Source organism: Bemisia tabaci, chromosome 9, assembly GCF_918797505.1.
Source record: "Bemisia tabaci chromosome 9, PGI_BMITA_v3".
NCBI lineage: Eukaryota > Metazoa > Arthropoda > Insecta > Hemiptera > Aleyrodidae > Bemisia > Bemisia tabaci.
In genome coordinates this window covers 18,881,575-18,908,920 of record NC_092801.1, presented here as the reverse complement: position 1 = coordinate 18,908,920, position 27,346 = coordinate 18,881,575, and the positions used below count along the sequence as shown (strand labels likewise).

The following is a 27,346-nucleotide window of genomic DNA, read 5'->3' as shown; positions in this document are numbered from 1 at the left end:
AGTTTCCAAGTTTTGTCCGACCAGAGTGAATGTCTGCAAGTCCGGAATTTCTGGAAAGTCCGGAAATAGCACTGATTTTTTAAAGGCGGTCCGGAAGTACTGAAAAAGTACGGAAATTCTGCAAAAAGGTCCGGAATTGTTCTTAATTTTTTTCATTTTTGTCGCAATTTCAAATCTTTGAAATTTTTCTAATTTCGTCAAAAGAAGGTACTGAAAAAGTACGGATTTTTACCTGTCGGAGGAGGTACTGAATTTCTTGAGAATGCACTGAAAAAGTACTGTAAAAGTACTTCTTTTTGATCAGCCTGTTTTAGTAGACACCCTGTCCGACCTTGCCTATTGACTCGATCCACTGTGAGCCGATTAATAGCATAAAGTAAGCAAATCTCTCTTTCAGTCGGGCAATTTTCAGCCAGCGGGAGGCTCGGGAATAATTCATATCTGGTCGGAACAAAGTAAACCCGGTGTTTTTCCCTGTTTTCCTGCTTCGCGCAGCGCAAGAATTGCTCAACACTGATTACACTTTGTTTGGCTGGCTTCCTAGTTTTTTCCTCGCCTCCCAGGTCGCGCCGTGCGTCCGTTGATCCAAGCTTCGACCCATTCGAATTAGTCGCTTTCAAAAGTGCACAAGTCCATTTTTAAAATGAGCTTTAGCTTGCATGCTCTCCATGTACACCAGGGCTCATCTGAAAATGAGCTGGTCCGCTTTTTCGAAACGACGGACCCGTTCAGTTATTCTGCTGTGCTAAGGAAAAACACCGAATGGACATTCGAACGTTTCCAAGTCTACCCCAATTAATGGTGTGTTTTTCAGGATATAGTTATCAGGGTGTCTACAAGTCGGGAAAGTTCGGAAATAGTACTAATTTTTTAAGGGCGGTCCGGAAGCATTGAAAAAGTGCGGAAATTCCGCAAAAAGGTCCGGAATTTTTGTCATTTTTGTCGCAATTTGAGCGAGGAATTGAAATTTTTCGAATTTCGTCAATTGGAGGTACTGAAAAAGCTCTGAATTTTTCTGTTGAGAAGGTACTGAATTTCTTGGGAATGCACCGAAAAAGTACTTACTGATTTCTGATCAGTCTGTTTTCGTAGAAACCCTGGCTATGAACATTTCACAGGGTTTCCACAGTCAGGGATTACCGGGAAATGTCAGGGAGAGTGACGAAAATTTCAGGGGAAAATTGTTTTGTAACCTCCATTTGCTTTCCCGAGTGGGTTTGGCGTTTCAAACAACAAATTTTGCTTAAAAACTATTTCTATCCGTCTTAACAGTCTGGGATTTGTTCAATTGTCAGGGAAACGCACTAAAATGTGTCAGAGAAATCAGGGAAACGTCAGGGAATTTAATTCTCTAGATTCTGTGGCAACTCTGAATTTTCACCTTGAAATTTTCAGATATTTCTGTTAAAATTGCGAGTATAAGTATCTGAAAAATTGGAAGGAAAATGCCTCCAAGTTTTCCAGAAAATCTGTAGTTCATCAAGGTAAATTTGGCAACGTCTGTAGGCTCACGCGGCGTTTTTCTTTCGTATTTAACCAGAGCCTTACGCGGTTTTTGCTTAGCGAAACTGAGCTTTATGCTCTCCGCAGTGCTTCATTCCGTGCCCCAGTCCCGATAAGCCCCCCGGACAGGAGGTTAGAGGTTGGCAAAATTTTCTGGTGTCAGCGATGTCCCTCAAAATTGCTGATCCGCGCGCGTCAGGACAACGGCACCTTTGCGTCACGACGAAAATTTTATCGGCCGACGCGTAGTGCTTTCGTCTAGAGTCGAAATTTTGTGACCTTCCGCATCGCGACTCGTAATGATAAGGGACCATCTATAAATCACGTCACCCAAGTAAGGGGTGGGAGGGGTCTGGCGGTGGGTGAAAGGGAGAGAAGTGGGGGGGGGGTGTCAAGCCACGGATGACGTTAGCTTTTTTGAAGGCATAAAGGCTGAAAATGCTTGCTTGAAATTTGAGGGGAAATTTTTTTTCTAGATCGGGTCCGTAATGATAGAGTGCGTCAGATCATGGAAGTCGAAAGTGACATCGTGTTCGACGTCATGACCTAACAGCTTGTCTGGTGTGGTCATGTATGTTTACAGACTGACAGAAAAAAGGTTGCCAAAGAAGATGCTTGATTCCTTCCGGGAGGAGACGAAGGAGAATCCCAGTGAAAGTGTGACAACAGGGAGTTTTAAATGAAATTAGGGAATGCCAACTCTCTGCAGGACTGTGAGAGGATAGAGTACTGTGACGGTTAGGCGTCGCAGAGCGCTAGGGAGCGCTGTGAAAGGGGCTTTTATGTATTCAGTATCGCTCCTTCATCCTGAACCACGCCGTATGTTTCTCTCACACCGAAAAAAGTTCTCGAGATATTATTTTGACTTAAAGCGTCGTTTCTTGTCGATAAAATTTGGTACTTTTAAGTCAAATAAAGTTATCGTTAAGCTTGAGTGAGACAAACGATACCTCAAAATACCTCTAACTCAAAAAAACGGACTTTAAGTTAACTCCGCACGTATTAAGTGTTAAAAAAACCAAATTTTGTCGACAAGAAACGATGCTTTAAGTAAACAAATTATCTCAAGAACATTTCTTTTCGCTGCACACTTGGGAAGTCCTGACCCTAACGAAAATCGCAAAGTTGCGATCATTGGCGGATCCAGCAAATTGGCAACGGTGTTTCTCTCCATTTAAACCCATGGAAATATATCGATTCTTAGAGGGGCCAGGTGCTCCGACAAGAATCGATTATTTAACATATGTTTAAATGGAGGGAATCCGGTGTTGCCAAATTGCTGTATCCGCCTCTGGTTGCGATGAGTGCGTACTGACGCTTCGCACCGAAAAATCAGCACTTTAATCCATGTAATCGATCAATCTCAGAGTAAAATATGCATATTTTATCGTGCGATCCGACAACCATGCGGAGATGCGGGCGCCACGGCGGCACAAGGGGTTATCGGTTCCGGAAAAGCAGACGACGGAAAGCTCGAGAGGCAGTCCGGCCTTTGGAAAAAAGCTCGATCGAATATTTAAAGCTCCAGATAAGACCTCTCTGCTTGTCGGCGGTTATTTTCGTTCCCCTTGCGATAGAATCGGGCAGACGGATAGCACGGATGTACTCTGCTGTGCTGAGGAAGAACACCGTATGAACCTTTTGTCAGTCGCCAAATTTCCTTTAATTAAAAGCGAAATTGCAGGGAAACTCGCGAATATTTTCCGCTCAATTTTTCAGAGAATTTTCTTCGTAATTAGACCTAAATTATCTGAAAATTTCAAGAGAAAGTAGTCACGACTCTCCCTGAAAATAAACATCTCATCGGAGGAAATCTGGCAACTCTCCAATGTTCGTCCGACGTTTTTCCGTAGTACGGATGTTTGAGCGGTAGGTCAGTCGGATAAGATACGCGGGCGAGAAAAAATTAATTGCTCCCCCGTTTTGTAACAGGCTTCGTCTGTCTCGGTAAGGTGCGGTGAAAAAAAAAGGGTTTTTTGTAAGGCAAGCGTTAGTTTCATTATTTTACAGTCAGGCTTATTATCGAATCAAAGGTATTTGTGGTACTTTGATTTGTCGATTCCTAGATGGAAGAACTGAACTTTATTTTAACTGCAAACTTTTTGCTCGCAAAATGTATTTATACCATGAGAGATCCAGTGGCGTGGCGTGAATTGCGATATATCGATTGCGGTGCCATTTAAACCTATGAAAAAAGATCGATTATCAGGGTGTTCGCAGCGAACACCTTTGTAATCGATTCTTTACCATAGCCTCAAATGGCGAGATGTCGATAATCGATTATTCACGCCACGCCACTGGAGAGATCAGCGTTACCGGCGGTTTGAAAAACCTTGAAAATCAGCAGGCTAATAAATCACTAGAATTGACTGGCGGAGTGGCAACCCTATTAATGTATTTTCTCCTCTTGCACGGATAATTTAACGTGATATAGAGGTGGACTCTCAGGAGAGCAAAGGATATCCCTCCATTATAGCCTTAACTTCGAAAGCTTTTTTGAGGTTGGGAGCCCGTTCCAGAGAAAACCAGTGGTACCATGATGTTCTTCGCAACATTTTACGGAAGGAAAATTACTTCGTCCGCAAATTTCCCACATACGACGTTGGTGACATCATCAAAAACCGCCCCCGAACCTGCCATCTTTTTTCATTGAGTAGACCTGCATCATTAATATTGATATTCTACACTCACGCATGTTGGGCCGATTAGTTTCCCACTCGAATTTGCATCGATTTTCGAGCGTCTCCCGTTAATCTATCGCCACTCATGAATCATTCATCCGCCCCGCCGATCGAGTCGATTGGCGATGATGCTCGCCAATCGAAAGTTAATCGCTTTGATCCGGATTGCGGTTCGAATCCCCCCTTCCTCCCCCTCGCCCCTCTCGTTGACTCATGGGGGTCTTTACTAAATTTTCCGATGTTGATATCTCCTATCGGAACGTAATGAGTTTCCACTCGGCCATACCAAAAACGGATTCGATCCTATCTGCGCGATTACTAAGGCGACGAACAGGAGAAACCATTAGCGGGGGAAACTTTGGTGCCAATATATGCAATTTAGGGACATGTAGGAGCGTCTTAGGGGGGGGGGGGGGTACAATTTCGATTTCTTCGGGAAACTTCCAACTTTAGGACGCAGCAGAGAAACTCGAGTTGTTCATTACAGACGGAATTCGCAAAATTTTAAAAATTTGAATTTCTCGCTCGAATTGCGACAAAAATGACAAAAAAATGAACTAAATTCTGGACCTTCTTGTGGAATTCCCTCACTTTTTCAGTACTTCCGGCCGCTCTTAAAAAATCAGTACTATTTCCAAACTTTCCGGGAATTCCGGATTTGTCGACACCCTTTTCTTCTCTTTTCCTTTGATTTCCGACTTTTGACTCTTCAAAGTGTTGCCTCCTACCACATTTTAGCGGGCTATTTCACATTTTCAGCGGACGTGTGATCGAGCATTTTCTACACCTCTGTAATAGGCCACATTTCGCCCAAAAAATCTTCAAGATCGCTTCGACATTCACCAAAATTCACTTAAAATGACTCGACGGAAGGCCAAGTTCGTCCTCATCGACAACTCTACATATTTCTCGCCGTTTCAGCTACGCTTCCGTCTTGAAAAAAAACCCATGCTGGCTCGACAAAAAGCCCAGAGGTTGCCCTGGCTGCGCGGGGCACGGCGATCGGGCTGAAGGAGTTCAGTGAACTTGGGTCCTTTGTTCCCCTGATTATGAGCGCTGACAAGACAAAACAGTCCAATTAGCCGACGGGCCCGTTCTTCAAGCCGCCGTCGTCACCGCCGCCTTCCCGTTTGACTTCGACGCGAGCTTTGTCACAGGTCGCGCGGCTACCGAGGGAGGGGAACGCGGTTTGAGACAGCCGGCAAAAGCTCGACTACCGCTTTCGGCGGCGCTATGTTGCGGGGCAAGTTCACATTTCATAAGGCCAACTTCATAATGGGTCAGTTTAGCGCTGGTCACAAAATCGTGGTTTGACGCTTGATTCTTGTATATATTATAAAAATAATACGATCTGTCCAAACAGCAAATTTCTACATACAATATCAACCGAGATATCGCCCTTTAAAAAGTTGGGTTTTCGCGGTAGTGACACCCTTGGTTTCTCCCACCTTGCTTGTAGGCAATGTCGTGCTTGCAATGTCGTGCTGTGCAACACGATGAAATTTCCTTACTTCAGGAAAGCTATAAGCGATACAAAAAGAATGCGATCGATAGACAAAAAAGATGACAAGAGAAGGGAGTGATCCTCTTGGTGGTCCTATATCTAATGGTTGTTATTGACTGAGGGGAAAATGAAGGATCGATTAGAGGATCGCTTGTGGGTTGCCGTTAGTTAGCATTTTAGTTATACCTTCTTTTTCCAATGCAACCATCTGCTCCGGCCAATAGGATCGCTCCATTTTCCCTTTATATTCTTTGTCTATCGATGTCGATGATCAGCCTGTAGGAAATGATATTTTTGTACCTATTTCTCGGATTAGATTCTTTTTAAGAACTCGTCGCCCTGCAAATCTTCGATTAGATAACTATTGCGGCACGGAGGATAGTTTCTGGCCTAGGCACGCTATTGAAGGCGAAATGGCAAAGTGCGTTCAAGCTCCTTTGTCCATACCCCATTCTTGGCAATTCTACAGTCTCCTGTAAAGAGGAGGACCTTTTTGTTTCCCTCTTTTGGAACTCGGGGATTTTAAGCATTGCAGTAAATTGCAAACAAAATTATTCGAAAAATTTGAAGAAAATCATTCACAAATCGTTGTTCCTTCACGGAAGAACGTAACTTATTTCAATGCTGTCAAATTTCACCTCACAAATCGCATTTTTCCCAGGAGAATCATATGCATTTCTGGTTGAAAATTTTACTGATTTTTTTCCTGATCTGATTTCACACCTATTTTGAACGAAAATTTCTTGGAAATAGGTACCCTTGTAAATAATAGAGATGTTGCATGTGTGAGGAATTTGCGATTTGACTGATGACTCTTACGTAAAAGTTCGCGAGAAACACGATGGTGCCACTGGTTTTCTCTGAAATCAACTCCTAAGCTCAAAAAAAGCTCTCAAGTTGAGGCCAAAATGGAGGGGATATCCCACGCTATCCTGAGAGTCCACTTCTACATCAAAACTAACTCTCCATGCAAAGATAGGGAGCAAATACACTAGCAGGGTTGCCGTATTTTCAGTGTTGGAGTCCTCAAATAAAGTGGCAACCCTGTCAATGTATTTGCTCCCTATGTTTGCATGGAGAGTTTGTCTGGACGTAGAGGTGGACTCTCAGGATAGCGTAAGATATCCCCTCCATTTTGGCCTCAACCTGCGAGCTTTTTTTGGGCTTGGGAGTTGATTTCAGAGAAAACCAGCGGCACCATCGTGTTTCTCGCGAACTTTTACATGAGAATCATCAGTCAAATCGCAAATTCCTCACACATGCAACATCTCCATTTTACCGCGGTAAATCCGTCTTTTATTGAACATAAAATGGCAACGTCTGAAGGCTCATACGGCGTTATACCTTAGCACGTTATGCGAGATCGTCTCGGAAACATTCTCGGCCTCGCCCCGTGATTCACCACCCGAAAAAAACCACGTATCCCCAATACCAATATCAGAGGCGTTACGTTGTTCTTACCCCACGGGAAGACTCCTCCCGACTCCGGCATTTCCGCTCGAAGCTCCGACGACGACGCGACGTCGACTTACAAGCATTCGGTCCCGATTCGACAAGCCCGTCGTGTTTCCGGCCGCCGTGACCGCTCCCCCCCTCCCCCCCCTCCCCCCTCGTGTCCCCCTGCCGACCCCCCCCCCCCCCGCTCGGTTGAAACCGCGCAACTGCGTCGCGAACGCCGCGGACGTGGGAGGTTTTCAGATGGAACTTCGCGTGGAGATGATGCACGGGCATTTCGAAACGGTTCCCCGACCGCGGAGCACTTCCGGTGACTGGTGAGCTACCGAGAAAACGGAGTGGTCGTCGGGGATCCGCAGCGATGAGTGTTTTCTTTGATTTATGGACGATGGTTTCGTCGCCGTTGGATTTGCCCAGAGGTGGAAAGCGATTTGAGGCTCAGATGTGACTCAACGAATACGTGAACGGTGAGGAATGCGGATGTTCGGTGGATTGTTTCAACAAATTTCAGTTGAAACCAAGCGAATTTTATCTGAAGGTTCAGTACTATCAGGGTGTCTAGCATCAGGAAGAACTCGAAAATATCAGGAATTTTGACCGATCAGGAAAAATCAGGAAAAAATCAGTAAAATCGGACAAATCGGACGTTTTATCAGGAATTTTTCTCATGTGAATCTCCTCAGCGGAGAAGTCTTACTGCTTTTTGCCTACCGTGCCAGGAGTCGTCGCGCCGTCTTTGTTGAAAAATCAGGAATTTTCAAAATGATAAAATCAGGAATTTTATATAAAATATCGGGAAAAATCAGGAGAATATCAGGATTTTTCAAAATTAAAAAATACTAGACACCCTGTATATTTACGCTCGAACCTGCCAGCTTCCATTTTATTTTGAGTTCGGTGCTTCCGATTCAGTGAAGCGTGGATCGCAATGTTGAGGTCCAGTTACACGATTAAATTAAGCCATCTAATTGGGCCTCTCATTGGTCGCATCATCACCTCAGGTTGATGGCTCAATTTGATCGTGTAACTTGACCTTTTGTACGCCTCGCGAGGTGGTCCTAAAAAGGTTGAATCATCGAAAACTTACGGGTCTGATTGGTCACATTTGGTGGCAACCGAACCCACTAGTGTTGCTTTTTGATGAGATAAACACAGGCAGAACTTTTTAAAGAGGTTCGGAACTTGAAATATAATTCCAGAGTGTCTGCTGTCTACCAGTCCGTAGAGTCCTTTCGATTGTTTCTATTTAAGTCAAGTTTTGCTGAAAAATGGTAGTTTCATTTTGGTGTGGCTGACGGCGTCATTTTCCGCTCGCACACGATATTCATCCATCGTTGCCTTTCATCTCATAATACTGCGCGTTTCGCGGGAAAACGCGTGTATTTTTGCACCGTTTGGCAACGCCCGCGCACGATTCGCTGCATTTTCGCGGTGGCGGCAGCACGCGGCTCAAGATTCCGCGACCGGTCGTCGCGGGTCGCGAGGAAACCGGTAGTGGGCGCCTCGCGCCGACCATCGATCGGGGCATTTCCTCCCCCTTCCACGCCCCCCCGCCCACCCCCCGGAATCCGAAAACATCTTGTACTCGGAGGAATTTCCGGTTATCTGGTTCTGCGGGTCCGTCGCGTCGCCGGGCGAGTGGGAGGCGCGCTCGGCCGGTGAAGGTCAGGCGCTGCCCGTGACCTTGGGCCCTCGACGCGGGTCAACGGACCCCCCCCCCCCTCCCCCCGGTCCAGCGATCGTCTGAAAGTCCAAAGTTGCCGCACGAAACTTGAGTACCTGTCTACGGAGGGTACGGACATGTCGAAATATGGCAGCGCTCCCATTCCATGACCGTCAGAAGTTCCGGAATTCGGAACTTTTTCTTTTCAATTTCCCCCGTTTGATGACCGTCAGAAGTTCCGGAATTCGGAACTTTTATTTTTCAATTTCCCCCATTCGATGACCGTCCAAAGATCTGGAATTCGGAACTTTTTTTTCAATTTCTCCCATTCAATGACCGTCAAAAGATCCGAGATTCTTTTTAGATTTTTTCAAAAATTCCGGAAAACGCGAAAGATCCGGAGACTTCCAGGAACTTCAAAAGTTCCGGGAAAAATTCAGGAAAATCTCAAAAGTTCTGGAATTCGGAACTAGCTCCGGGAAGTGGGAGCACTGAATTATAGATCTCTTAGAGCACAAAAGGGCAGCCACCTTTCTAACACGAACAATTTAGCTGTCAATCTTCAGATTCCGATATCAAACCTAGATAGCCAAGAATGTTCATGAATGAACGCTCTCCCACAAAAATGAGTAAATTTAGGCAGAAACTAAGTCAAAGAGGTACTTTACAAATAACAGGTCGTGCCAATTGCAATCAATAAATTACTCTGGATAATTTAAATTCATAGATTGGCTATCTTTTTGAGCCCTAACAGCTCCATCCAGTCTCAAAATTACCGATATGTCCGTACTCTACCCACGTAGGTACTCTACGCGGAACTTACACTAACAATACCTTTACAGCGAGAGTTAGAGCACCTCAGTAAGTCATTGTTATTGTTTGTAGTGGTGAATCCATATGGTGACGTCATCACTAATAGCGTCCACGACTGACGACTAACAAAGTGTTGATCAATTGGTTTCGAAAGCCAACCCCTGATTTGCAGAAACTCGCCCAGCGGAGTGGGCGCACCGATATTAATCAGTCAGTATTAGGCAAATTTTATGCTCAACAAGTTGCTCATCAATCACCATCGATGACCTCTGAACTTAACTTTTGCCTCATACCTGATCACATTGCTTAGATTGTTGGCGCGAGGCTCTATATAAATTACGCTGTCACTAATCATAGTAATCGCGTTTTAAGCGATGGAAAATCACGATGAGCTTGCGTAATACGGTTTTCGCCGAAACATCCGTGGCTCCTCTGTCATTATCATCGAATCAGCGGACCGAAATTTACATCGGCGGGTTCACGAAACGGTCAAAATGAAATGCGCAAAAGTCGGAATCCGGTCGAAAGATGATCCGAAAGCTTTCGAAAATATGCCTCGAAATGGACAAAAACAACCGCGATGGTAATCAGCCCGCCGAAGGACGAGCGCCCGTTTTTGCAATTTAATCGCTCTCGAAAATCCCCTCTCGGCTGAACTTTGAAAATCGAACTTTCTGATTGTTTTTCTCGGAGAACCGTTGCGTCACGGCCGGTGTATAACAACGGGTCTGATTTAAAGACTTTAAATTATCCTCGAACAAGTCAAGTATCGACGACTTTTTCCCCCTTCTCGAGTCGGCATAATTTAAAATCTCGCGAACTTTTCAAAACGCTTTGCATAAATTTCCTGCCGGGTCGATTATTCCGTGCGGCAATGAGACGGTACCGAGTTTCGGGAATTCGCCAGGGTCTTCCTCAATTGGACGTATTTCTGCCAAACGAACTATGTGTATTAAAGCATGAGCCCTGAGACACATAAGAATAACAGAATAACAGGGCTCACGTCTTAATACACATAGTTCCGTTTGGCAGAAACACGTCCAATTGTAGATTTCATTGCGCTCCGTTTATCGAGCATTGCACATCGGTTCATTTTACTTTTGGGATCTTAAAATAAATTAAAATAACAAGTTAAAAATTAGCTCGGGTGAGTACTGATTATTCGCCTTGTAAATTCGAATAAAAGTAGCGTAAATTATGTAAAACCGAGTTCAAACTGAAAATTCAGACTTGCCCTGACGAGGGTACGAATAGTTGCGCGCAACTATTTGCGCTCCCAAGCCGCTCATATTGCCACCATATTTATTGAAGGCGAACTTGACACTTTCAACGTAAAAAGAGAGATTAAAATTTCATGAGTGAAATTTATTTATTTATATTTTTTTTTTGACCCTCAAAGAAAAATTTACTTGTTGGTGGATGGAAATGAAGAGATTCCATTTCCAAAGCGTTTGGACGATTTTTCATAAACCACAAGAACGATTTCAGATTCCTTCTGGGGAAACAGGTGCATCTCAGTGGCGTGGCGTGCTCTGCGATTTATCGATTGTTCTGTCATTTAAACCTATGGTAAAGAATCGATTATTAAGGTGTTTGCTGCGAAAACCCTGATTATCGGTCCTTTTCCATAAGTTTAATGGCATATTAATCGATATATCGCAAAGCAATGCACGCCACTGGTGCATCTAGACGGCGGGGAATAGCATACAAGTTGTGACGCATACCGACCAACGTCACCAATGAGAGGTCTCCGTTTGAACTTTGAGTTTTATTTAACGTTTGCAGCTTTTAATTTAATATCGAATTTGGAGTGTTTCTAAGCACGCCGACAGTTTCCTCGTGAAAAATAACATGTGATTGTGTCAACAGTCTCCACAGGGTGCAACAGGGTGCAGCATCCCTATTATGGAAGTAAAACTTTTTCGTTTCTTAACCTGTTTCGGTTTCACTGGAAAAAAAAGACACATTGGATCTAGAGTCCAGACTCTTGAAAACATTGACAAGAAAAAGAACTCTTGATTCAATTAGATCTAAGCTTAAATCAAAAGGAAATCCGCTGAAATTAAGAGGCTTAGTTCTTGATTCAAGCTTAAATCTGATTGAATCAAAAGTATTTTTTCTTGTCGATGTTTTTAAAAGTCTGGACTCTTGATCAAATGTGTTTTTTTTTTCCAGTGTTGGATTTTTGATGAATGATTTGTGTTTTTCTTTCGGCGTGTTTGACCGTTGGTGTTTGTTGTGATGTTTCAGGAAGGGTAATGAAACTCCAGGTGGTGCCGCTGAGAATGATGCAAGCGGGCAATGGGACAGCGACCCCGAATCCGAGCTCGACGGCTCTGCAGAACGGCCTCGACTGCTTGCCGCTCTTCAACTCCCCGCAGGACCTCCTCTGGAGGTACCCCTTCAACTTCCCCTCCACGCCCACCACCCCGACCTCACTATCATTCGTCATGGACTTCAAAACTCATCTCCCAATGAATCTAGGTAAGATCTCGCCAATATCCTTCAAAAGAATCATGTAAACAACAATAAAAACACACTAAAATACAAAAAAAAACAAACGGGTATACACGGCTAGAGGAGACATAAAACAACCAGGACGTTTCGGGCCAATTACATGCTCATTCTCAACTGGAACAGAAGCTAAAAAATGTAAAAATTAAAACGAGAAAATGAGCATGCAACTGACCGAGGTAGAATCAGTGCAAACTGAAAAACAGAACAAAGATGGACGGAGTGGCACTATCACCTCCTTGATAATAGGCCTCATGTAAATCAGGGTGTCTACAAGTCCGGAATTGCCGGAAAGTCCGGAAATAGTACTAATTTTTTTAAGGGCGGTCCGGAAGTACTGAAAAAGTGCGGAAATTCCGCAAGAAGGTTCGGAATTTTTCTAATATTTTTGTCATTTTTGTCTCGATTTGAGCGAAATTTAAATATTTGAAATTTTTTGAATTTCGTCAATAATTGGAGGTACACTGAAAAAAAACACATTGGATCTAGAGTCCACTCTTAAAAACATCGAAAAGAAAAAATACTCTTGGTTCAATCAGATTCTAGCTTAAATCAAGAACCAAGCCTCTTAATTTGAGCAGATTTCCTTTTGATTTAAGCTTAAATCTGATTGAATCAAGAGTCCTTTTTCTTGTCAATATTTTCAAGTGTCTGGACTCTAGATCCAATGTTTTTTTTTTTTTTTTTTTTTTTTTTTTTTTTTTTTTTTTTTTTCCAGTGTACTGAAAAAGTACCGAATTTTTCTGTCGAGGAGGTACTGCATTTCTTGATTTTTGGTGAACCTGTGGTAGTGGACACCCTGAAGGAATTCATTTCGAGATTGTGTTTAGGTCTAAACAAGAAAAAAAAAACTCAAAATGTGGCCCGAACTTTATGTAAGGGTGTCTACTGTACGGAAAAAGTATGGACACACCGAATAAGCACGGATTCCGGAAGGTCGGTACGGAAGTACGGAAAAGGTACGGAAATTCGAGTTTAGTGTCAAACTCTCGAAAATAGTCTTGAGGGTATGCGATCTTCTAGCATAATCCATTTTTCAACATCGCAGCTCGATTCCTCTTGTTTTTCGGTTTATTCCGTTGTCATTCCATCATTTCTTTTACCCGATTCGAATACAGTTAAAAGTAAGAAAAAGGTTAGGAAAATGCAAGGATTTTTGAGAATTGCAAAAATAAGGAATTTTTGGGAGAGGAAGGAAAAAGCAAGGAAAAAGTATTGAATAAGCAAGGAATTTGAATGACAGGGTGCCTATACCTAGACAGCCGAGACGCTGCCATATGTTTAATGGTTTTGGGTCAAAAAGGTAAGAAATGAGCAGTCCCGGTTCGTTCGTTTCTGCTATTAATTCCCAAAAATTCGGTTCTTCTTCGCGCAGTACCGTGAGCTTCAATGCCCACCTGCCGCAACCACAATACCAAGGAAAAGTCGCAACTCGCCTCCGCTCAGACAGAAACGCGCCCAGCTCACGTGTTCCCGAATCCGAAGATAACGCAGTGCAGCGCACTTACTTCCTGGTCCCACAGCTCCTCGTTTTTCCCCGCCGCACAGTGGATCGAGTCAATAGGAGAGGTTGGACGAAATTCGGAAAGTTTTAACGCTTATAACTCTGTTTATACAATACTTTGAGGCTCTAAAAGTGGTTCTATTGGTTTCCTCGTAAAATTTCCTACACTGATAAAAAATGCTCGGAGTTTTTACCATAGTCCGTTGGTACCTTTACCATCTCACTTTTTATTACCAATTATTGGTAATTTTACCAAGACAGACTGGTAAGCTTACCTAAAAACCGGTATTTTTACTGTTTTTTCCAGGTAAGATTACCACTTTTGTTGGTAATCAATACCCGGTAACTTTGCCATTTTATATCGGTAATTCTACCACAGTCGATAAAAAATATTGGCGTTTTTGCCAAGGTTCAGTAAAATTACCAATTCCATAAATGGTAATTTTACCAAGGAAAAACTGAGATCAAATAGAACCCTGAAATCTTGGTAATTTTACCCTTTTCTTAGTAAACACACCGAGATTTTTTTTCAATGTACTCGAAGCACCCCTCGAATTTTAAAATACGACGAAATAAACATCAAACTTTGCATTTTCAGTCAAAAATTTCGTGTCCGAGCTATCCAATCGAGTAGATCCACTGTGCGTCGCGCCCATTGCGAATTTTGACACACTCATAAATTCACCATAAGGGGAGCGGGGGGGGGGAGGGAAGTTAGGGCGGGGCGGTACGGAGAGCAAAAGAGGGGGGGGGCTATCGAAAAGCTCCGAACAAAAGCGATACGGGAGGGGTCGGTTCCGTGCAAAAACGGTGTAACGCTCGCGGGCCGCCGCGGAGCAGGAAGAGGTTTTTACGTAAGTCGGCCGGCGCTGAATGAGTCGGTTACCTACCCAGCGACCTTGAGGCGAAGTCGAGCTCTTCGCGATTTTTTTTTTCCGCGTAGGCGGGATGCCGAAGTACCGTTCGGTCAGTCGGCGCGCGCGCACGTAGCGATGCGAAGGTGAGTGTCGGGAGCCCGGTCGGTGTTCAATTCTACCCCGCGATGGTGTTCAGTGTTCATCCGTTCGGTGTGCACGGTCTGCATCACGCCACGCCCGTCTTTTTCAGAAATGGTGCGTTTCTCGGTTCGTACGACTTTGTTTCTCTTGGTTTTGTGTCGGTGGTGACAGGTGTTTTTGTGGTTCGTTTAGTGTGACCGTCCGCGGGACGAAGATCTAACAGGGTGTCTAGCATCAGGGAAAACCGGAAAAACTGGAAAATATCAGGAATTTTGGCCGATCAGGAAAATTAGAAAAATCGGACGTTTTATCAGGAATTTTCTTACGCAAATCTCCTCAGCGGAGAAAGTCTTACTGCTATTTGCCTACCGTGCCAGGAGTCGAGAAAAATCAGGAAAATGTCAGGAATTTTCAAAATGAAAAAGTCAGGATTTTTTTGTATAATATCAGGAAATATCAGGATTTTTCAAAATTAAATAATACTAGACACCCTGTCCAAGTCTGGCGGCAAATTTAAAGACAAGAGATTTGGGCCACGGATCGCTATTGCAGAGTTGCCTGCGGTCCGGAAAACTGGGAAAGTCAGGGAATTTGCGGCGACCGGGAAAAGTCAGGGAATTAAATGTGTTAACGTTTAGCAGAAGTGAGCGTAATTTAAAGAGAGAAAATCAAAGTTAAAATTTAATTCGAGTCAGGGAAAGTCAGGGAATCCGAAAATCTTAGAGTCAGGGAAAAGCAAAAATAGTCACGGAAAAGTCAGGGAATTTAATGTGTTAACGTTTAGCAGAAGTGAGCGTAAATTAAATAGAGAAAATCAAAGTTGAAGTTTAATTCGAGTCAGGGAAAGTCAGGGAATCCAAAAATCTTAGAGTCGGGGAAAAACAAAAATAGTCACGGAAAAGACAGGGAATTTAATGTGTTGGCGGTTAGCAGAAGTGAGTGTAATTTAAAGGGAAAAAATCTAAGTGGAAGATTTTTTCGATTGTCAGGGAATCCGAAAATTTTAGAGTCAGGGGAAAGTCGGAGAATTTTAAGATGAAGAAATTACGGCAACCCTGTGATTAGGAACTACGAAGTCTAGCTCTTCCTCTTAAAAACTCTTATTTCGATGACGAAAGTGCGAAACCACGTGTAAAATTTGAAGATTTGGGTCATATATTTCGATAACAGAGTGGCCCACGGTTTAGAAAACCGGGAAAATCAGGGACTTTAATGTTTTAGCGTTTAACAGAAGTGAGTGTAATTTAAAGGGGAAAAGTCAAAGTGGAAGTGTTATTCGATTGTTAGGGAAAGTCAAGGACTCTGAAAATTTTAGAGTCGGGAAAAGCAAAACTAGTCATAAGGAAAAGTCAGGGAATATGAAGATGAAGAAATTATGGCAACCCAGTGATTAGGAACTACTCAGTCTAGCTCCTCCGCATAAAAACACTTATTTTGATGACCAAAGTGTGAAACCACGTATAAAATTTGAAGATGTGGGCAACGTCGCAAAAATAGATACGTTAGTTCTTGTGGACAAGGTTCCCTTCTCTCGTTGACGGTCAAAAGAATTGGAAAAAAAAAGGATTTGGAGGGATCCTATTGGTGGAATTGAGTGGTTACAATGGACAAAGGAAGCAGGTAATAGACTAAGTAACGGCAACCCACGAGGGACCCGATAGTTAGTCCATAAGTTTCTCCTTTAGTCTATAAGAACCAACCATTTCAACTAATAGGATAGCTCCATACTTCCTATGTCTTCTTTGTCTATCGTTTTGTCTATCAATTTCAATAATCGGGCCGCTGATGGTCACCATTCATAGCCCTTAGTCATTCAAAAACTTCACTTGTATCTTTTCCCGCCATTTTCTAGTCCATAAAAGTGCGTGATTGTTTCTCTGTAGGTGGACATTAATCATCACGCAACACGTGTGTATAAATAATTGTTTCCCTATTTGCATACCGGTGTAAGTGTTTTGATGCATAACATAAGTGTTTTTATTGCGTCAAGCGAGTTTTCTTTTTTCACGTATACTTTTGATCAGGTGGGAGATCCAGAATCTTAAACAGCCGGTTTATTAAGGACATCGAGCAAATGCTATCCGCGCAACTGTTATTGTAACTCAGTCCGTTCGATTTACTTTAATTATTCGCTTAATTGCTGTACTTTAAACTGCCGTGCTAAGGAAGAACGTCGTATGAACCTTCAGGCGTTGCCGAATGTCCATATATAAAACCCGAATTTTCTGGTAAACTTAAGAAATATTTTTCCTCCAACTTTTCAGATAATCTTGATCGCAATTTCACCTAAATTTCCTGAAAATTTCAAGGAAATATGTTTATGATTCCCCTCAAGAATAAACATTTTAGCGAAAGAAATTTGGCAACTCTCGAATGCTCATATAGCGTTCTTCCTTAGCACGGCATTGTAGTTCGAAGGTACAGGAAATCCAATTTATGAACATAAACGTGCCGAACTATAAATTAGTTGTTTTATAGTGTCTCGCCGATTTTGGTACTTTTATGAATCGAATTTTTTCATATGTCTACGGATGGGTGCGAGCTCTGGTTTTTATTTTTGTCGCATCGTGCATTTTTTTAAAATTACTCACCAATATTTTTTTCTCGTATTGTGTTCCCTGTAGTAACGACTGTTGAAATAACCTTCGAAAAATTCATGAATTAAAAGACAACTTTTTAAGAAACCATAGAAATTTACGCTTAAAAAAATCATTTGTGGTTGCTTTTTCAAAAGTTTTTTGGTAGAGTTTGTGGTAAGTTTTCAACGGTCGTTGCCACCCGGGAGATTTTTTATTTTTTTTTTATTTATCTATTTTTTTTTTATTTATTTATTTTTTTTTATAAGCGCATCATCAAAAAGTAACGTGAGGACGAATCAACTAAAAATAATTGTTTTTCTTGTTTCAGCTACTGACCCTCGCGTCTGGAGTAGGGAAGATGTCACGACGTTCCTACGATGGAGCGAAACTGAATTCGATTTACCTCGATTTGACCTAGAATTATTTCAAATGAACGGTAAGTCCAACGCTTCGGCAGTTCTATCAATCCCTGTTATTCTAAGTCGATATCTGAAGATGCACTAATCCAACATGTAGAAAAGCGACGCCTTCTCAATGATGCGATTTTTTGAGGGGGGGGGGGGGAAGTACTGAAAAATTGCGGAAATGATGCAAAAGGTCCGAAATTTTTATTTATTTATTTATTTATTTACAGTTCCTACGGGACAATACAGAAAAACAAAATCACAAACGAGAAAAGGCGACAAAATCTCTCATTTCCTGATAGTATAGTAATTTCTAATTTTTCCGTCTCTTAGTGATACAAGAGACAGCACCTTCAATAAGTCGAGTTGAGAGAGAGACCAAGCGCGCAATTTGGCCTGGAATGGCGCGACTTAGAGAGAAATGATAACGAGGACTTGAGATGAAAAGGAGAAGCCCTCGGCGCGGCGATCGGCATGTAACACATATTAGCGCCTACAAGACTGCACGAATACTTCACGCATTGCATCAAACACAGTGCAGTCATTGCGGTCAGCGTGAAACGGATAGTGCCTACAAGAATGCATGAATACTTCACGCGTTGCGTCCAACACAGTGCGTTCAGCAGCGGTCGGCGTGAAACGCATAGCGCCTACAAGACTGTCGGAATACTTCACGCATTGCGCCAAACACGGTGCGGTTTGCGCGGCGCGGCGGCGGAAGTTAAAATCGTTGATCCATATTTATGTTTGTTCTTTCATAATTTTTTCGTTCATTTCTTATGAATGGAAGGCCTTGTCCACACAGAGGTTTACGGAACTTAACTTTCGCGCAAAGTTCCGTGAACTTTTGCCAGTAGTGCTGACAGGGCTTTCCCAAAAAATGTGTTCAACACGAGTAAATTGGTCTTATGCACCCCTCCCTCGCTGACATGTTCATTTGATTTTTTTTATCGAGTTTCAAAACGAATGAGAAGCGGGCGGCAAGTAGGTGAATCCGGCCATGCCTACACCCTCTCCTCCCCCCGTCTATGATCAGTTAAGGGGTGTTTCACGATAACTGGAATAGTTTTGTCGCCGTAACAGACAACACATTTTTCGGTCATATTTCTAGTAGTAATGATAATCACTCGAATTTTTTTGCATTAATCTACACAGGGTTACGTGTTATAACGTTTTTCAAAGATTTATCGCTCTACTTTTCAATTTCAATATATAAGTGGCCGAAAATGTGCTGTCTGTTACGCTGACTTATTACCGCGTAACAGACAGCACATTTTTGGAATTTACTTAATATTAATTGAGAAGTAGAGCAATAAATCATTAGAAAGCGATCATAATACGCAACCCTTCGAAGATTAATGCGAAAAAATTCGAGTGATCATCATTTCTACTAAAAATGTGACCGAGGAATGTGTCGTCCGTTACGGTGACAAAACTATTCCAGTTATCGTGAAACCACCCTTAAAATCTTAACATGTCAAGATTTTTTGTTTACATTTTTTCAATTTTTTTTAAAAAAATGTTCATCCTTTGTTTTTCAGGCAAAGCACTGTGTTTATTAACGAAGGCAGACCTGAACGAAAGGAGTCGCGAAGGAGGAGATGTGCTGTACAACATAATCCAGTTACTGATCCGCGAGGCTTGCTCGGCAGCAGTACTCCAGTCACCATCTCATCTCGCGACGAGGCACTGTCTCCCGAATAGTCCAGTCACGCCGCACTTTCCTCTCAACCCCGCCTGGGGCATCCCACCGTCCCATGATTTCCCGGCCCTGCCGACGTCAACCGTGCCCACGTCTCTCCACAACTCGGTCACGCTGAGCCCAGCGCCGTCGGTGGACAGCCAGTCCGGAAGCCCGAAAAACACGGAACAGTCCAACGGATCTGCCTACCCTGTCCTAACAGGTGAGAGAATCTTTTTTGGCTGCTAACAGGGTGTCTACAGGTCCGGAAAGTCTGGAAATAGTACCGATTTTTGAGGGGTGGGGGGGGGGGGGGGGCTCGGAAGTACTGAAAAGTTGCGGAAATTACGCAAAAGGTCCGGAATTTTTTGTCATTTTTGTCTTAATTTGAGCGAGAAATTCAAATATTTGAAATTTTCCGAATTTTGTCAAATGGAGGAACTGAAAAAGTACTGAATTTTTTCTATTGAGGAGGGACTGCATTCTTTGGGAATGTACTGAAACGGTACTGTGAAAGTACTGCTTTTTGGCCCACCTGTTTTGGTAGACACCCTGAAATGGACTGAACACCTCCTAAAAAATCCAGGCAATGCAAAAAAAAAAAAAGATGTTTGTATTTGTAAAATATGAAAAGCAAACATACATACAATAGCCACATGTGCTGACTGCATAATATTAACTGCATTTTAATATTTCTTCAATATTAGAGTCACAAGTGCCAACTGCGGTTTTTCCAGGTCAAAGTTCCACAAACATAATGATTTTGCACTTAAATTTGTTTGTATTTTCGGGGAAAGTAAAATAAACTAAATAGTTGTTTAGCCTAGGTGTAAGACATCCACTCAAAAAGAGGTTGCGAAAATGTTAGCACAATGTTAAGGTCAAAAGGAATTTTGCAACACTTTCGCCGGCCGAAAAAAAAGCTCTCCTCTTAAGTTTCCTGTCCTAAATTTCAAAATTTTATTTTGTAACATTCATCCCTACCTGCAGACCTAGCTTCATTTTTCTTTTACCTCCTAATAAAAATGAATATTTTTCTTCTTTACAGGCTACAACAGCGGAGTTAGTTCAGGCAGTAACCAGTCAGACTCTGAACAGGAAGAGGTAGAGGTTCACTCTCCAACACCAATAAATCTATTACCTCCACCTGGATCCTCTAACAATAGTTCACCACCCGTTTCTCCACGTTATCCACCTAGTTTCTTCGCATCAGACCCAGTCTCAGAACAGTCTAACACAAGTAAGTTATAAAATATATTTCCTCAGACCTTCTGAAAGTCTAAATGAAATTGTCAAAGTAACGCGCAGTGTTTAGGTAACTGAAAAAATAAACTGAAATTTTAAACCTTTCATCACTGTATGGAGATGCCTTTGCTGCTTCCTAGTAACACACCCGATAAAATAACTCAGAAAAAAGAGCGTAAAATGGGTATTTTTACAAGTTGAAACGTTTTATGTAAAAAAAGCTCGTAAAGAAGTCGTGAATGGTCAAGAGTTCAAAATTCCATGCAGAAAATTTGTGCTCAAAGCGGTAAAGAGAGGTAATTAGTACTTTCTACGTAAAGTAGTACATGAGCATTTCTTTTTTGGTCTATGTTAATTTTTTTACAAGTTTTCTGATACTTCACTTACTTTACTTCACTTAAATTTTTTATTTTTCTACGAGTTTTTACAATGTTTTGTTTTGAAAATTTTACGTTATGTGCTACTAGGGCGGCACAAATTTTGAACCGTCGCAGATTCTCCTCTTGGAGCAGATCATTGGGTGTTGTTTGATCCTCTTTTCATGCTACATTCCTTATATTTTAATGTATCTAGGTTCAAATCTTTTCTCACTGACAAAGGCTTGTTAGTAATTTTTTACATGCCCGCACAATTATTTTAGGAACTTTAAGTCTCACTGTTTGATCGATTTGCTTTCTTTTCAGATCACACTTTATATATATATATTTTTCACGAAATTCATACTATTGTTTCTATTTGTTCATCAGATGGACGCCTTCTTTGGGACTTCCTGCAACAGTTGCTCAACGATTCATTGCAACGTTACACAAGTTTAATTGCGTGGAGGAACAGAGAGTCAGGAGTATTCAAAATCGTTGATCCACCAGGACTGGCCAAGCTCTGGGGAATTCAAAAGAACCACTTGTCCATGAATTATGATAAAATGTCTAGAGCCTTGCGGTATTATTACCGAGTGAACATACTTAAAAAAGTACAAGGAGAGAGGCATTGTTATCAGTAAGTAATTTTTTTTTTTTTTGTTAGATAGAGCACCTATAATTTCATCCTTTTGTTTTAACGAAATTTATTTCTATGCAAATACTCAAAAATCAATTTCATATTTTTTGAAACATATTCTCTTTATTATTTTGCGGTAAAAAGCTGAGGGTCATCAAGCAACGGAGAAGGCAGCAGCCTCCAAATGGGAATTTTTGAAGAGCTGTAAATTTCAAAATGATCTCAAAGCATACAGAGAGTGTGTCTTTTGCCGGCATGGAATGTGAACTAAAACAAATCAGTCAAAAATATAGTCGCCCATTTCTTGATTTCTATTTTTTTTAAGAAAAATTATCAAAATCCTCTCATGAAAATTCCTCTATTTTTTCAACCTCATGGAGAAAACATTACCCTCTCTTTATAGCGTTTGTCCGACCCCTCCAGCTTCCTATGTTATTCACGGAGCCACTTATCACAACAGTTTCTCTACAAAAAATTGTTCAGCCTGTTGTTGATTTGTCAGAGTGAGAGAGTGCTGTATTTTGTAAAACAATTAAGACAGTGACGCATTTTTTTTTAAACAAATTGTGTAAATTTTTAAACACAGCAAGCAAAATACATATATTTGAAGTTTTACAAGTGATTTATTTTTGTGTGTATTATTTGTGTATTCTGACTCCATATTTTTTTTTACAGATTCTTACGGAATCCAAGTGAGCTGAAGAACATCAAGAACATCTCACTACTCCGGCAACAAATTTCAAGTCTGAATGGAACCAACGGAACCAGCGGCTCAAACCAAAGTACCAGCACAAGTGGTTCTCTACCGTTGACAGTTCCAACTTTCGGTATCAAATCAGAGCCGTCTGACTCAAACCAAGCGTACGCTGACGAGCCGACCGATCTTAGCATGGGACAAAGTTCACGTAGTAGTAGTAGTAATGTAAACTGCAACAACAGTAGTAATAATTCTAATTCTAGCAATAGTAGTAGTAGTAGTCCGGGCGGCAAATCAAGTGTCGACTTTCACAGGCCACAGGACCTGTCGTCGAGGAGTCCTATGCATTTACAGCTGAATATGCGAGCGAAAGACGTCGATTACCCTAGCGACGTACCGTCCTCCCCGAATCTATCGGCATTCAGTCAAATGAAAATGGAAGCAAGCTCATCTTGAGCGGAATCGGTCTCAGTCAATTTTTAAACCTAGAGTTTTTAAGCTGACCTTGTCGTAGCGCCCTATGTGATGTAAATAGTGAGAGTCTCCTCTCTCAAGCATTTACCATTTACCGTTCTCATCTTGCTTATGCTTATTCGGTTGTTAAGATTTCTTTTAGTTTTTGCCCGATCTTTTGTACAGATTACAGTGTTTGTGAATGCCCAGGACTAGAATGTGATTAATTTACAGTTGTTCAGATGAAGCGCTGCATTTAAAATCTGAGCTTTAATGATTGTTTTTTGTATCATGCTGAACTGTTGCAATAGTGCCTCCACCACAATAACAGTCTTCCGTTCTTTCTACATCAGTTAAAATTTAACGAGCGCTACTGTATCATCGGTTTTCAAATATTTCTATGTTCAAAAGATGTTGTCTTTTCATTGCCTCTGATAGTTGTTAAAATTATCACTTGTTCTCGTAAATAACGTGAATGTATTTTCACTCTTTTCAGCTGAAAATCAATACCTGCATCAATTCTTCCAAACCTTCAAAAAACATTCATACTTGGACATTAATTTTTCAAACTGTGTCCTTTGTCTGTGGCTCTTCCTGTAAACTTTTGAATTATTGAACTCAGATGAAGTTTTTGTTACATTTCGTGAAGAAATAAGTAGCAAAGTATTCATCTGAGGCGTTGTTTCGTTAAATTCGGAAAGGGTCTTAAATTTTTGAAGTTTAACTTCAAGATGCAACAGGACTAGTTTTCAATCTCACAGTTCAGAGTGTCGCCAAGAAGCCTACATTTCTGCGATTCTAAAGCCGGATTTTAAATTCAGAGTGAAAGTCGATTTTTTGAGAGTGCCTTTTCTGATTAAAATTATTAAAATCGATTGATATAAAGTAGGGAACAATTAGGAATTTGTTACGTTAATTGTATATTTCGTGTAAATGTCTTTATAGTAAATAGTTTCCTCTTTGTAACTGTAAATTTACGTGTAAGTTATGCTACTAGTGTAAAAAAAGTAAAGTGCCAAGATTTTTCTATGTAAGAAAGAATTACCTGTTGAATTTATTGTAATCTAGATTTAAAACGGAGAAAATGTTACTGATATCAAGAGTGCGTGAAATGAGTGAATGTGACCGTGAAAAGTTGGATGTTCTGTTGAGGAATAGACGAGCACTAATTTTTTTAGTATTGATGTTAGTGAAAATCACCCTTCTGAAATTTTCTTCGGTATTGAAACTTAATACCTAAGATTTATAAAATTATTAAGCTGCAATGTTGTCAACCATTTTACTTATGAAATTGGTTCGACAAAGGAGCAAAGCATTCTATAGTGGAGGAGGTTTCTATTCAAGATCATGATCTCGTAATTTTAGTTTTCACATATGATTCAAATTTTAATTCAATTTTTTCTTGAAATATGCATGTAACTTCCTCATTTTTATTAAAATCAAAAAAGAAAGAAAAAAAAGAAACTTTAAGCTTATCAAGAACACATTTTTAAATATATCCCAGGTTGAAAAATGGAGTCCAAAAGTTTTTTTATTTTTCGTAGGGTATTTATGCTCCTAATAATGAAGTGCTTTGGACAACTCATCCATTTGAAAATCATACCAAAAACGATGTTTTGATAAGTCGTTAAAAATATTTAAAATAAAATAAAAAATATTGGTGCTCTTTTAATCCTCAAGCAAATATTCTAAAGTTAAGGAGTGTATTTTCTTTTCAGGAAGTCCTGTAATTTGATAGGTATTAAGTGACAGCATCTCCCATACTTCGAGAGAAATCTATTCGCTTTTCTAAATGCACGTTCGAATTGAACAGAGTTAGCAGGAGAGTTAGATGTGCAGTCCGCATTACGCTGTCTCAGGGCAGATGAGAACGAAATATTCTCAAGCGACCAATAATTGTCCGATCGTGTTCCTGCTTCCTGACCCTCAGTTTTTAATTTGATGTTCCTTTATATTTATTTGTCTTCGAAACCTCCGTTGTCACTTATTCGAGCCGCAACTGCCTGTCTACGCACATTACCATAGTTTCCATGAGGTAGTAGAATTTATCAAATGTTTTGCACTAGCCTGAAATTGCAAGCCTTGAGTCTTTTGATAATACATTTTTGTGCAATCCCAGCTGTGTGTGAGTGGAGGTGGATGGTTTGTTTCTGAATAGTTTCTTGGTTTAAGTGGCTGTTATTTTGGCAAAAAAGAAGCGTTCTCGATAGGCCAGACTGTAAGCCTATCTGGTACATCTGTGATATTTTTCACTTCAGTTGCGTTTACACTTTACACTTACAGTTTTTTTACATTATATACTAAACCCCCAACAATTTCGATTAGTTCGAAGAAATTTTGTAGTTGTGTATCTTTCAAGACTTTCAAATTAGATCTTTATCTTTTGGTGCTGTTTGTGCATTTGTATGCAACAATTTGATCAAAGCAGATTACGGCCGTTTTGGTCATATTAGAGTCTACAGTTTTCTCATTATCTGAGGTTTTATCCCACTAGTAGAAACTAAGTATCATGATTTTTTTCGCCCTTTATTTTCCAATTTCAATAATTACCAAGCTGACCTTGGAACCAAAAAGTGCCTTATGAAGCCAGGCTTGATAATTATCCATGGAATCTAAATTCAGAGAAAACGTTCTAATTAACAATTGTACGTGTTGAAGGTATGCTTTTGTTTGTATCAGATATCCATGCATCAATCAAAAACTAATTTGAGATCTTAGAATTAACAAAAATATTATTGAAATGAAGTAATGACCATTGGCCAGTCCATTGTAATGATAATTTTGCCTTTTTTTTAAAAATAAGTATGGGAAAATATTTGGGTTGGAATTAAAAAAAAAAAAAAATAATTGTAAAAAACAAGACGGTTCAAGCCATTTTTCTTGCAAATTGGAATGTGAGGTAATTTGAGCACTTTTTGCTTGATCTGTTTCTAATTTTTTATGGATTTAAGAAGCTCCCTCAAGTATTGGTGGTAGTGGAAATTTTTTCTTAGCCATTACCTAAGTTTCTTCTGTTATGTATCATAATACATACAATTATAATTTGCTGAGATTTTTTTTTTTTTATTTTTTTTTCTTGGAGTTTTGCAAAATGATTGTTTTGGGGTTTCCGTTCCACCGAGTGGTTATCATCCGACAGGTTGAAAGAGCTTTTATGAACGATTAATCTCAAAACGATTTTTTTCATGGATTTATTTTGGTTGAGATAGAGGAGACTTCAAGCATCATTCTTTTAGTGACATCGAAGATTATATTTTTTAGTTTCCCACAATTGCAGCAAAGCGGGTATAATTTTAGTTAGTAGATCATGAGCATTGATCCTTATTTTACTGTAAAAAAATATTAGTTCTCCTCTATCTAAATCTCGCAGGGTACTCATTTTCAAGAATGTAAAGTTAAGTATTGAACCATTTTGAGTGAGTGTGCAACAATTCGTCGTCTCTGGCATGAAAGAACGTAACTTGTCTGGGCTGCTAAAGTATTTCTTCAAACATTTTACTTTTTCGAAAGAGAACTGTTGCATACAATTTTCAGAATATTTCCTCATGCAAATGAGAAAAATCACTGGAAATTTGGGAAAAATACACATTTCCTGTACACAAATAAATGTAAGCAAGAAATATCGAAACAGCATAATCGAGACACGTTATTTTGTGCAGGAGATAATGAGCTATGCTAAATTTTTGGATGTAGAACGTTGTCAGAAGATTTTTTCCTTTTACCGAATAAGTTCTTTATAATTTTTATTTTATTTTACAGAAGAATGATTTTTTTTATTTGCTTTTTAAAGTTTAATCATAATGATGTCCATTATGTTTTTAGTTGAACATTAGTACCTTAAGTACCTTTTTTTGTCTTTACTGATTTAGGTCTAAAATATAGCAGCCATTTTTGAAGAAACTTGAGAAATGAACAGTGTGTGTCTTATTATCAAGAGGCAATAATAGTGTTAAAATTTTTGGAAAATAGCAATCAAATAAGCCGTATTGAAAAGTATCTGCCTGATCTGTTTTTTTGGGATGTAAAAGAGAAATTTTACTTGATCTGGAATATAAACGATAAACCGATTTTAACGAAAGAATAATTCTAAAATCTGAAGAAATAACCGAAACAAATGATTTATAAAAGTAAATATTTATATGAAATGTTATGTATTAAAAAAGGAATATCTTTTGTTAAGTTTAGTTTATACCTGCATTGTACATTTTGCTGTTCTGTTTTAATAGTTTTTAATTTTTCTATTAAAAATTTAAGTACCTTGACTACGCATACAGAAATGACCAGTTTAGTCATAATAAAAGTATATTTTATTTACAAAGTTTTTGAACCGACGAGTTCAAGTATTTTGTGTACCTACGATAGATCATTCCTTAATTGTTGCTCAGAAAAATCATTTATATTATGTATTATAATAAAAGTCTATTACTTTCTTAATAAATGATATTACATTATGTGACTTCGGTGTTCAGAATTTTCTTTACTTCAAAATCACCTATAGAACAGTAATTGATTACCTGGATCCTAATCTGCACCCAGGAAACTACTAGAGTGATCCTGATAAAATGTCTAGGGCTGAGTCCAAAATTGACCGTAGTTTTCACCCTAATTTTCCAAAAATCGAGATTTTCCTTCAAGAAGTGGGCATTTTCTGCTATT

At 40.3% G+C, this 27,346-nt stretch overlaps 1 protein-coding gene across 3 annotated transcripts in view; it reads left to right on the top strand.

Moving 5' to 3' along the window:
* aop (ETS variant transcription factor anterior open) overlaps positions 1-27,146 on the top strand; it is a 127,424-nt gene extending 100,278 nt beyond the window's left edge. Inside the window, exons 2-7 of one of the 3 annotated variants that reach the window (XM_019048180.2) lie at positions 11,870-12,103; positions 17,543-17,650; positions 19,160-19,522; positions 20,348-20,539; positions 21,291-21,540; positions 22,216-27,146. In XM_019048180.2, the coding sequence (XP_018903725.1) occupies positions 11,878-12,103; positions 17,543-17,650; positions 19,160-19,522; positions 20,348-20,539; positions 21,291-21,540; positions 22,216-22,693 (1,617 nt within the window). In that variant the 5' untranslated portion in view covers positions 11,870-11,877 and the 3' untranslated portion in view covers positions 22,694-27,146. Of the gene's footprint in view, positions 1-11,869; positions 12,104-14,592; positions 14,762-17,542; positions 17,651-19,159; positions 19,523-20,347; positions 20,540-21,290; positions 21,541-22,215 lie in introns of those variants that run through there. The other 2 variants (XM_019048182.2, XM_019048181.2) reach the window with 2 other exon arrangements.
* The last annotated feature ends 200 nt before the right edge of the window (positions 27,147-27,346 follow it).